General features: G+C 42.0%; 1 protein-coding gene across 1 annotated transcript in view; it reads right to left on the bottom strand.

The window, feature by feature from the left end:
* LOC139367145 (clathrin coat assembly protein AP180-like) overlaps nucleotides 1-11,889 on the bottom strand; it is a 68,038-nt gene that overhangs the window by 2,228 nt on the left and 53,921 nt on the right. Inside the window, exons 17-28 of the mRNA XM_071105225.1 lie at nucleotides 10,831-11,064; nucleotides 9,498-9,587; nucleotides 8,953-9,033; nucleotides 6,169-6,330; nucleotides 3,793-3,867; nucleotides 3,248-3,472; nucleotides 2,035-2,232; nucleotides 1,917-1,935; nucleotides 1,574-1,667; nucleotides 886-963; nucleotides 644-757; nucleotides 131-225 (exon numbers count right to left, since the gene is read on the bottom strand). Coding sequence (XP_070961326.1) covers nucleotides 145-225; nucleotides 644-757; nucleotides 886-963; nucleotides 1,574-1,667; nucleotides 1,917-1,935; nucleotides 2,035-2,232; nucleotides 3,248-3,472; nucleotides 3,793-3,867; nucleotides 6,169-6,330; nucleotides 8,953-9,033; nucleotides 9,498-9,587; nucleotides 10,831-11,064 — 1,451 coding nt within the window. The 3' untranslated portion in view covers nucleotides 131-144. The remainder of the gene's footprint in view (nucleotides 1-130; nucleotides 226-643; nucleotides 758-885; nucleotides 964-1,573; nucleotides 1,668-1,916; nucleotides 1,936-2,034; nucleotides 2,233-3,247; nucleotides 3,473-3,792; nucleotides 3,868-6,168; nucleotides 6,331-8,952; nucleotides 9,034-9,497; nucleotides 9,588-10,830; nucleotides 11,065-11,889) is intronic.

Raw genomic sequence — 11,889 nt, 5'->3', positions numbered from 1 at the left:
GCTGTATAACCGACTCCTAGAGTCATTGGCATGACAAGGATCATAAGTTGTCAAAACCACACACATAGATCTGAGACCAGGCAAGACAAGCATTACACCAAGATGACAGAGGAAAGTGCTGAACACACACCTGGGCTGGGGGATTTACATTAAGTCCTTGAGGTTGAGGTCTGCCAGTGGGTCCTTGGGCTTTTTGCTCTGGGTGGCAGCAGGTCCTGAAGACAGCTGGAAAACAGAAAAACGAATTGAGTACCACTTCAAAAACATTGCCTTTAAAAATATATTTATTTTGCTCATATAAGCCTCATAGCTTTCCTAATAGCAAGCCTGTGTTTACTTTGTAGAAAAGTCTTATGATGATGTTTCACACTTTGATTTTGGCCATCAGGAGACCACATGAAAACATGAATGTTGACATGCATCATTTTATGGGACTGTATCAAAAGTGGACTAATGAAGAACATATGAGTATATTTCCCCCTTAAATATGTTTACTACTGAAGGAGTAACAGGTGATTCTGAATACTTATGTGCACTCTACTGTGTACTGTATGTGTTTGAGGGTGTGGAAAAAATGTATCTGAGAATGAATGTGAGTGTGTATCTGTGTGCGTGCGTGTGTGTGTGCATGCATGTGTGTTACCAGTGCCCCTGGTGCTGCAGCTCCTGGCAGGGGTGGTCTCATGGGTTGACCCATCATTGGCTGTCCCATCATCATGGGAGGCATCATGGGAACTCCAGATCCAGCTGCTGAGGCCTGGACAGAGATGGAAGGGGTTAATGGAATTGACCAATAACGACGTCCTGTCTTGAATAAGAACACTGAGCTCATTTATACGTTTAGCTGTCCATGTTGGTTTCTGGGCATCCAGTCCAGTATCTCACCATGCCAAAGCCAGGATGTGCTCCCATGGGCGGAGGGATGGCTCCAGGGGCACCAGGGGCTCCAGGGGCGGGGCCACCCTAGAAACAGGAAGTCAAGACATAAACAGTTCACAGCTCTATGACATAGAACATAATTTCCATTCCTGAACAATCCTTTTCCAATTTACAATCCTTTTCCAATATACAAAAATGCTACACTCTCCAGGCTCTACAGAGTGTGGTGAAGACTGCCCAGTCCATCACTGGAGACTGACTCTCTTCACAGCTGCACCTAAGAGACTTTCACTCACTCACCCACCCTTACACACACACCTCGCACGCACGTACGCACGCACACATACACCTCATACGCACGCACGCACACACACGCACACACGCACAAACCCATGTACCATTGCCGCTACTATTTATCTAAGCTGCTCAACCATATCACTACTCACTCTAGCACATTTTATAGTCTACACTGTATATTCTTATTGTGTATATTTCCATACATTACTATTTTTATAACTTTTTTTTGTATAAATGTGTATTGTACTGTTGAGGAGAGCTTTCAAGTAAGCATTTCACTGTACAATTTACAACCTGTATCCTGTGCACACGACCAATAAACGTTGATTTGATTTCAATAATAAATGTCCCAATAGCGGTTCTTTGCTAATATTTGGAGGCTTCTGGAGGCTTTTACCATCATAGGTCCAGGAGCGCCCCAGCTGGGAGGGGCTACCTGGGGGGTCCAGTTAGATCCTCCTGTCAGCTTCTTCTCATTCCACTGATGGTCCCTATATGAGACACACATGACACCAAAGTTGTCATCAGCTAGCTGGAAGGTTTGGGAATACACACCAGATACCGCATGACTTTGATTGTTATTTAGGAAGCACACAAAGAAAAGGAGAACACGCACACACACACACACACACACACACACACACACACACACACACACACACACACACACACACACACACACACACACACACACACACACACACACACACACACACACAAGCACGAAACTCCATACGTACTTTTTCTGAATCCCCAGATCTGCAAGAGAAGAAAACGTCATTTCAGAACTCATTATTAAACGGACAAAAAAACTGTAATCAGAACCGTCAAGACTGTCCAGGTGTGATCAATACATGCCTCCAACCAGGTTTGCCAGGGAGGAGTCCAAGTCGCCCCCGATGGATGGCCGTTTAATAGCTGTGGCGCCTGTCATGCCAACCCCGACCGCAGGTGTAAACTTGGTACTGACCCCACCACTGCCAGTGCTGCCCACACTACCCCCAGTGGACTGGGGTGTTATGGCTGGCATCAGTATGTCCCCTAATCCGCCAAACACTTAGAGGGAAAGGGTAGAAATAAGGGGAGTAAGATGTTAGTGACATGCAGCATGGATGAAAACCTATATAATCCCTAATCTTCACAAAGAGGAGCAGATGTGAAATCATCACCATACAATTCATCACCACAACAATAGCCATTCAGTGCAGTACTCTGGTGTGCAATGCATGTACTGAGCAGGGCAGAAACAATATACACCTAATCTCGGTTTGGTACCTTTTATGTCTACGTAGTCTGTCCACGAGAGATCAATATATACCCACTGTAAGGCCTTCACTACCACAGAATCTGAACATTCAAGTCTATAACTGTGTTTCAATGTGGATTTAGACCACCACAGTGCCAGCAGCGCAGCTTCAAAGAGCACTATGTTGAATTGAGGGTAGAATCTGGCAAATGTTACAAATGGGAGTAATACATACATGACATTGTCTCATATGTGAGACAAACATATTGAAACATGCAAAAAGGGAATATTTTTTTTAAATGGGGAACGTCTCAAAACAGCACATACTGCAAAGTACTAGCGGGAGAAAGTCTTGTGAACTCACCAATTACGCAGTAGCAGCAAGCAATGACCCAGCAGTGACAGAGAGAGAGAGGGGGGGGGCAGAAAGAGACAAGGGCAGAGTGGGCAAGAGGAGGGGATTGAAGCGGTGGACAAAGAAAGGATGTGAGGAGAGAAATGTGGAAAGGCAGTATGTGACAGGGAGAGAGAACACAGAGAACGCGATGACGGAGGGAGGTAGAGGGAGACCAACATATAGAGAAAGAAGGAGTTGAAATAGGATGGGGAGCACAGTAGTAAGCATTGGCATGTGCGCATGTGAGACAAGAGAGAGTGAGAGAGAGAGGCACTGTTAAGGAATTAAACCGTCAGCAATGGTGACCGTTGAGCCCTCAGCGTTACATAATAAGGACAGCGGCGGTGGAGCGTGGCAGCGTCAGTCATGCATGCAGAACACACACACTTCCCTCAGGATATATTCATGGAGCAGACTGTGTCCCCTACCTGATGCATCAAAGCCACCAGAGGGTGCTGCTGCGGCCGGCACTGTGTCTGCAGCTGCTGGTGTGGCGGGCATTAGTGGGGGTAGGGAGCCGAGGGTGTCGAAGCCACACTCCAGCAAGTCATTCTGGGCTGAGACAGGAGCCAGCGTAGGGGCGAGGGCCGGGGCCAAAGCGGGGGCCAAAGGAGCAGGGGCTGCCGTGGGAGCTAGGCTAGGAGACATCAGTCCTGGAAGTGGGGAACCATTTGAATGAGTATTATATACGGTGATAATGATTTTCGTTTCCATTGATTACAATTCCATTGATTTAAGTTACATTGTGTCATGGTATTCAATATTAACATACTGTACATGCAGTATGAATCACAAACGGCAGATGGACATCTTAGAGCAGCAGCCCAACCCTTCTCCTGGAGAACCACAGTCCTGCAAGCTTTTACTACAACCCTAATCCAGCTCACTTTATTTGACTAATTAGCTGCTCACCAGGACATTGATTATGGTGTGTTACAACTGGGTTAAAGCTAAAGTGTGTGTACGTGCGTACCACCCAACAGATCCTCTCCTGGTCCCCCGGGGGCAGCGGGCGTAGCGTCCAACAGAGCAGGACAACTGAATGTGTCTATAGAGTGACAGCCAGCCAGCCATCGGGAACGCAGCATGAGGGTAAAGAACAGTTAGTTAGCCATGAGCCAGGAAGGGGGGAGGATACAAACAGGCAGTGAGACAAGTCTCACTGTACAGTAAACCAGGGTTGGGTAGGTTACTTTCTAAATGTAATCTGTTTCTAGTTACCTGTCCAAAATTGTAATGAGTAACGCAACTTTTGGATTACCCAAACTCAGTAATGTAATCTGATTACATTCCGTTACTTTTAGATTACTTTCCCCTTAAGAGGCATTACATAGCTGGCCATATATGGATGTTACGTTTTACTTTATGGTTTGGTTATGTGGGCTTCTTCTTACCCATATAATAATACAATTAAATTATATCTTTACATTAAAAACCAAAGTCTATCAGAATTCCAGTCATTCCACTAAATGTTATACCCCTTGATCTTCAAGAATAGGACTTGGAAATATGGAAGTATAGATTAATTGTTTTATCAGAGCATAACCTCAAAACTAAGGACTTATTAGCCAGCCCTATTCTCTTCTTTATGATTTGGTTGTCATGGAGGACTGTTTGGGTTCATTGATTCGAGTTAAATATAAATGCTGCCCTCATGGAATGGCATGCTTTGCCAAGAATGTACAAAACTGTCATCAAGGCAAAGAGTGGCTCCTTCTTTTTGGTTACTACATGATTCCTTATGTGTTATTTCATAGTTTTGATGTCTTCATTATTATTCTACAGTGTAGAAAATAGTACAAATAAAGAAAAACCCTTGAATGAGTAGGTGTGTCCAAACTCTTGACTGGTACTGTTTATATAATTTATAAATCAAAAAATGGATGTAGAAACTACAGATCGCCCCTTTAAGTCTATTCAAAAGTGTGTGTGTTTGAGCATGTGTCCATTAGGTCTATGGATTATTTTTTAAATCAGCCTGAATTAGATTGAGCTATAAAAGCCCCACTTTTATTCAATAGGCTGGGATCTGCACTATGCAGCTAGTTGAAGATCGCATTTTTCACTGGTTGTCCACTGGTTTCAAACACAATGGTTGATAGGGAACTTAAACTTCTTGAATTCAACCGTTATTGGGTTCAAATACACATTTAGATTTTTTTAGCCATCCACAACAACCACAATCCGTAACGCGCAAATAGCTAAATGAGAGAGCAGCAGTGTGATTCACAACGTTATGTAGACATCAATAATAAGTGATATCCGTATCCCCGTAGACTACACCACTACTGTCACCCTTACCTCCAAGCGTTGATTCAAGTTGGATAATCTTTGGATGCCGACAGCAGTCGTACCACTGGAAGACATAGCTTGAACTGTAGCCTACAAAAACCTATTCCTACTCTTTTCCCGCGATCCATCCATTTTCTGTGTCATCATAGGGTTCTCTGACTTGTGGTCAGACTCAGGTGGAACAAATTTAAACTTGAGCCTTTTTTTCAATGCTGATTTGAATGTCATTGAGAAAACAGAGAAGTGTCAAAGATTTTTTTTCCGCAAACATCCTTTCTGAATTTAAAAGTCATCCTCGAAGTAATCATTACGTTTTTCAAAAGTATTGGTAATCTGATTACAATATTTTAGCTGGTAATGTAACGGATTACAGTTACCATTTTTTGTAATCCCTTACATTTAACGGATTACGTGTAATCCGTTACTCCCCAACCCTGCAATAAGGCGCGCAAGCACACACACACACACACCTCTAAGTACCATGCAATTGCAAGAGGGTAGAATTTCCGTCCCAACCTGTGTATGAACTCAAAACACTCTGCACATCAAAACATCGCAACTCAAGAAGCCATAATACCACTGACCCAGAAAATCCAAAGGTGTTTCTTGGTGCGGGCGACAGTATTTGTAGGTTTCAGGGCGGGTGACGTCTCTACACGATGGCTGCTACTAACGCATTCACAGCTAACTAACAAGCAATGATACCACTGAACCATTGGCTACATAATTCAAAAGCAGTTGCAGAAGAAAACTTCTGGGATATACTGCTACACCAAACAAATGACACTACCTCTCTCCTAGATCAAGACTTATCAGGGGTCTATTACCCTGGCTACGAAGATACTTACACGTGAACAGCTCTCCACATACAAATATCCTTCACACCTAATAGCTATATTTAACAATGGAGAAATGGCAATAAAAACATCACTGTAAACAAAGTACACAAGACGAATAGATGAACAGAGTATGGAAAAGGTCAGAAGTTACTCAGCATGAGTCAAATCAACCCATGAAGGTGTACAGGAAGTGGTGGATTTCGTGGTACAGTACGCACCCAGCAGATCAATGACAGGTGCAGGTGCAGAGGGCTCAGGTTTGGGAGGAGAGACCATTGCAGGGGCAGGAGCTGGAGCTGGTGCAGGAGCTGGAGCTGGTGCCGGGGCTTGAGCTGGAGTTGGAGCCACTGCTGGTGCTGGAGCCATAGCAGAGAATGCATCTACAGAATGAGAGAGGAGAGTATTGCACCACAATTTGAAAAAAACTGCATTATATAGAGTAGCAGTCAAAAGTATGGACACACCTACTCATTCAAAGGTTTTTCTTTATTTTTACTATTTTCTACATTGTAGAATAATAGTGAAGACATCAAAACTAGGAAATAACACATATGGAATCATGATGGACTGTCGTTTCGCTTTGCTTATTTGAGCTATTATTGAAATAATATGGACTTTTGATTATAGATTTTGTTGTCACGGAGGACTGAATGGGCTCATTGATTTGAGTTGAAAAATAAATGCTGTGCTCATGGAATGGCATGCTTTGCCAAAAGTGTGCAAAGCTGTCATCAAGGCAAAGGCTGGCTACTTTGAAGAATCTTAAATATAATATATATATATAAATATATATATATATAACACTTTTTTGGTTACTACATGATTCCATATGTGTTATTTCATAGTTTAATGTCTTCACTAGTATTCTACAATGTTGAAAATAGTAAAAATTTAAATTAAAACTTGAATGAGTAGGTGTGTCCATACTTTCGAGTGGTACTATATATACAGTTGAAGTTGGAAGTTTACATACACTTAGGTTGGAGTCATTAAAACTTGTTTTTCAACCGCTCCACAAATGTCTTATTAACAAACTATAGTTTTGGCAAGTCAGTTAGGACATCTACTTTGTGCATGACACAAGTAATTTTTCCAACAATTGTTTACAGACAGATTATTTCACTTATAATTCACTGTATCACAATTCCAGTGGGTCAGAAGTTTACATACACTAAGTTGACTGTGCCTTTAAACAGATTGGAAATTCCAAAAAATGATGTCCTGGCTTTAGAAGCTTCTGATAGGCTAATTGACATCATTTGAATCAATTGGAGGTGGACCTGTGGATGTATTTCAAGGCCTACCTTCAAACTCAGTAACTCTTTGCTTGACATCATGGGAAAATCAAAAGAAATCAGCCAAGACCCCAGAAAAAGAATTGTAGACGTCCACAAGTCTGGTTCATCCTTGGGAGCAATTTCCAAACGCCTGAAGGTACCACGTTCATCTGTACAAACAATAGTAGGCAAGTATAAACACCATGGGACCACACAGCCGTCATACCGCTCAGGAAGGAGACGCGTTCTGTCTCCTAGAGATGAACGTAATTTGGTGTGAAAAGTGCAAATCAATCCCAGAACAACAGCAAAGGACCTTGTGAAGATGCTGGAGGAAACAGGTACAAAAGTATTGATATCCATAGCAAAACGAGTCCTATATCAACATAACCTGAAAGGCTGCTCAGCAAAGAAGAAGCCACAGCTCCAAAACCGCCATAAAAAAGCCAGACTACGGTTTGCAACTGCACATGGGGACAAAGATTGTACTTTTTGAAGAAATGTCCTCTGGTCTGATGAAACAAAAATAGAACTGTTTGGCCATAATGACCATCATTATGTTTGGAGGAAAAATGGGGAGGATTGCAAGCTGAAGAACACCATCCTAACCGTGAAGCACAGGGGTGGCAGCATCATGTTGTGGGGGTGCTTTGCTGCAGGAGGGACTGGTGCACTTCACAAAATAGATGGCATCATGAGGTAGGAAAATGATCTGGATATATTGAAGGAACATCTCAAGACATCAGTCAGGAAGTTAAATCTTGGTCGCAAATGGGTCTTCCAAATGGACAATGACCCCAAGCAAACTTCCAAAGTTGTGGCAAAATGGCTTAAGGACAACAAAGTCAAGGTATTGGAGTGGCCATCACAAAGACCTGACCTCGTCTTATAGAAAATGTGTGGGCAGAACTGAAAAAGCTTGTGCGAGCAAGGAGGCATACAAACCTGACTCAGTTACACCAGCTCTGTCTGGAGGAATGGGCCAAAATTCACCCAACTTATTGTGGGAAGCTTGTGGAAGGCTACCTGAAACGTTGGACCCGAGTTAAACAATTTAAAGGCAATGCTACCAAATTCTAATTGAGTGTATGTAAACTTCTGACCCACTGGGAATGTGATGAAAGAAATAAAAGCTGAAATAAATCATTCTCTCTACTATTATTCTGACATTTCACATGTTTTAAATAAAGTGGTGATCCTAACTGAACTAAGACAGGCGATTTTTACTAGGATTAAATGTCAGGAATTGTGAAAAACTGAGATTAAATGTTTTTGGATAAAATGTATGTAAACTTCCAACTTCAACTGTATCATCTACAGTAAATATGTTTATGCATCCTTACTACGCATAATTGTTTGGTTTGTGCTGTTTACACTGTACATAATGGTATGTGGATTTGTGTAAATTCTTTGTCTATATATTCTGTCTGTATATTCTGTTTATTGTGGCAGCACCATTTTACCACGTCAAATTCCTGGTACATGTAAATGTACTTGGCAATTTTATTTATTCTGTTTCATCTGATCACAAAAAAGACAAAGTTCCGGTCACTTCCTGAAGAGATACATTGATTGACAGGCTGACAGGGAAGTGCTTGTACTTCAGAAAATAACTTGTACCACTGTATGCTGTAGTCATGCAGGCAGAGTTGGAGATACAGGAAGTAGGCCCATAGGTGATCATGAATTGAGGTCAGCTAAGAGTGAGCAGATAGTGTAACTCACCAGTCACACCAGACAAGAGGTCTTCATCAGCATTGGCCTCGGGAGGCAAAGGAGAGGGCCCGCGAGAGATAGTAGGGAGATCTTCCAGGGAAACACCCGAGGAAGAAGGTAGAGGAAGTAGGAAGAGTGAAGTAGAAGAGCACAGAGGAGCATTAGCATAACAGAGAGAGTGAAAGCAGTGGTAGGAGTTACTGTTATTAAGCCAGTGGGTCCAGGGTTGGGATCAATTCGAAGTCAGTCAATACAGGAAGTAAAAGGAAGTAAAACGATTTAATTGAAAATACATTTTATTACTTCTCAATAAACAGAAAAGAAGAAGCTACTTGTTTCAAACAATTGACCAATTTTGAATGTTAAATTCAAATCACTTCCTGAATTGACTGAGTACAAATTCAAATTGACCCAACCCTGGATTGGGTGCATGCACAAGTCGCATACCACTATGGGGACAAACCAAGACGTGTGGTAAAACAGATGGCTGAGGAGGAAGGACAGAAGAGATGAAGAAGAGGTTCCAAAAAAAGAAAGCAATCCACATCCTGTACCTGCCCCAAATAGGTCTACGCTAGGAGTAACAGCAGCATCAGCTTTTTCTGCGGTAGGGCTTTTCTCAGGAATAGAATCAAACATAGAATCTATAAACAAGGACACACAGTTACATTCAGTTTACAATCTATACAGCATGAGTTAAGAGGGAAAGGGAGAAAAGCAACAACAACAAAACATTTTTTTAAATGACATTAAAGTAGCGTAACACTTTATAAGCTGTTACAAAGTGTTACTGATTACTCTTTATTTAAAAAATAATTGCAAACTATTTATTGTAAACAAAGGAAAATATGAAATAAAATCAGGTGAAAGATAAAAAATGAAGATTGGCTCAAATGAAGGGCGTTGATATCTACAACCTTGGTCAGAAGTTGGAGGTGAAGAAAGCAAAGGTTGTCATGCAGGCACACTGCAGTTAGAGTGACCATAACAACTAGGTTGAGTTCAGTAAGGCACACATTATCAAACACTTTTTCAGCGGAAAATGAAAGTGTGTTTTTTTTATTTAACACGATCAGGTAATACCTCCGCGTTTCATTCCTTTTCAAATCATTTTCTCCCTCCTCATCACAACTCTGCTCACTCCCCTCTAGCTTTGACTGACTATAATAGTTCATGATAGAGGTTGGGTTGAAATCACAACATGTTGAACCACCCCTATGAATGCAACCAGTTGACAGGCCAATATCTGGTGCTGACAGGTTACTTAATCAATGCCTCTGGAAGCCAATACAACAAAGATTTACTGACAACTGAAAACGTTTGTTTTGTAACAGCCTGCAAGTATAATGCTTCAAAACCTGTTATAAGCATGTCTGAGGCTTTATAATGTGTAAGAATAAGCCCTATGTCAAGCTATGTTTTGTCTCATATTTCAACTGACTCAAACTGACTGCTCATTATGAAATGAAGACAGTATGAGGGGCTCATAGTCATACATGCTCGTGACATCTTACATCGTAAAGTGGTGCAGTTAGTTTCAATAGTTGTAGTATACCATTAGAAGGCATCCAGTTTTGAGATCTGTGTATTTACTCCTAGTCTGCACAGGAATGATGCAGAGAACAACCATCATTTGATAGATCCTTATAATGTGCCCATCATCATATCCATTTCTTTTCTCATTTGCAGGGGTGGTCAAAATGTGTGATTCACTCAATGCCTGTGACTTAAATCAAACGAATCAAACAAATAATAACAGACAAAAAAAACATAGCCATAATTCCAAAAATGTAGGGAAGTTACTGTGTCATCGTCATTATCATCACCATCGTCCTCATTGTCATAGTGCAGAGCAATGCAGTGTGCAAAGTAGAATGTGCACTTTACCACCAAAGAGGTCGAGAGTGGGGACGGCAGGGGCGGGGGCGGCTGCAGACTCAGTGGTGGTAGTGGAGGGAGCGGGGGCGGCAGCAGGGGGCTCGATGGGGGCGACGATGATCGGCACTGCGCTAGAGGTGGGGCTGGCTGCTTCTGGGGCAGCCAGCGTGTTATCGAACTTCATAGCAAAGAGGTCCATCTCTGGAGCCAAGTTCGCACTCCCCTCCGATGGAGCGAAGGGGTCTTCAGGAGGGGGGAGGAAGGATGATGGGGGTTAGGGGGTTTAAGGGATATAACCAGAAAAGGGAGGATGGGAAGAGAGTAGGGGGAGTTGAGAGTTTGTTAAAACAACAAACACTGTAAAATACATATCATTGTGAGTCTAGAGGAGCTTCCATAATGAGGGTTAGTGGGAAGTAAAGAAAAGAAACCATTAACTTTATACTACAGCCCCAGGTTAGAAAACTCACTGTCTCACACTCAGACTCATTAAAGGGAATGGGCTACAGCTGGTTTTGGTAAATACTGTAGTTACATAGACAGGCCACAGAGGACGATGTCTAGTGGTTATATTAGAACTAGTACATACACATGGAATCAGAATCACACCAAAACAAACACAATTAATACAATTTGGGCATGAATCTGCTTCCACACTGATAAGCTCTGTGTACATAGAATCCAAATACATGATAAAGGCACAGAATAAAGTTAATGTAGAAAAATGTGCATAATTCAACATAAAACTGTCCTACTATTCGTTGCCATAAGCCCAAAGCTCCCTACACACACGGTAATGGAGCCGTGTGAATTACACACACTGTACTTTTGGACTTCTACAGTCACAGTGGTCGATTAATACTTACACATTCAGGCCAAAGAGAGAAACAAAACAGGGTAAATAAAGATGGTCAGTTAGTATGATTAGTAAGTGGCATCATTTATATGAAATATAAACAATTGTAGGATTTGGGCGAAAATTATACAACTGTGTTTTACTCAAGTATTCATCACCAGGTGAATATTACGAGCTGAGAGAAGCAGGAGGACTGTTCTGAAGCAGGGCTG

This window comes from Oncorhynchus clarkii, chromosome 2 (assembly GCF_045791955.1).
Source record: "Oncorhynchus clarkii lewisi isolate Uvic-CL-2024 chromosome 2, UVic_Ocla_1.0, whole genome shotgun sequence".
NCBI lineage: Eukaryota > Metazoa > Chordata > Actinopteri > Salmoniformes > Salmonidae > Oncorhynchus > Oncorhynchus clarkii.
This window is presented reverse-complemented; position numbering and strand designations above follow the sequence as displayed.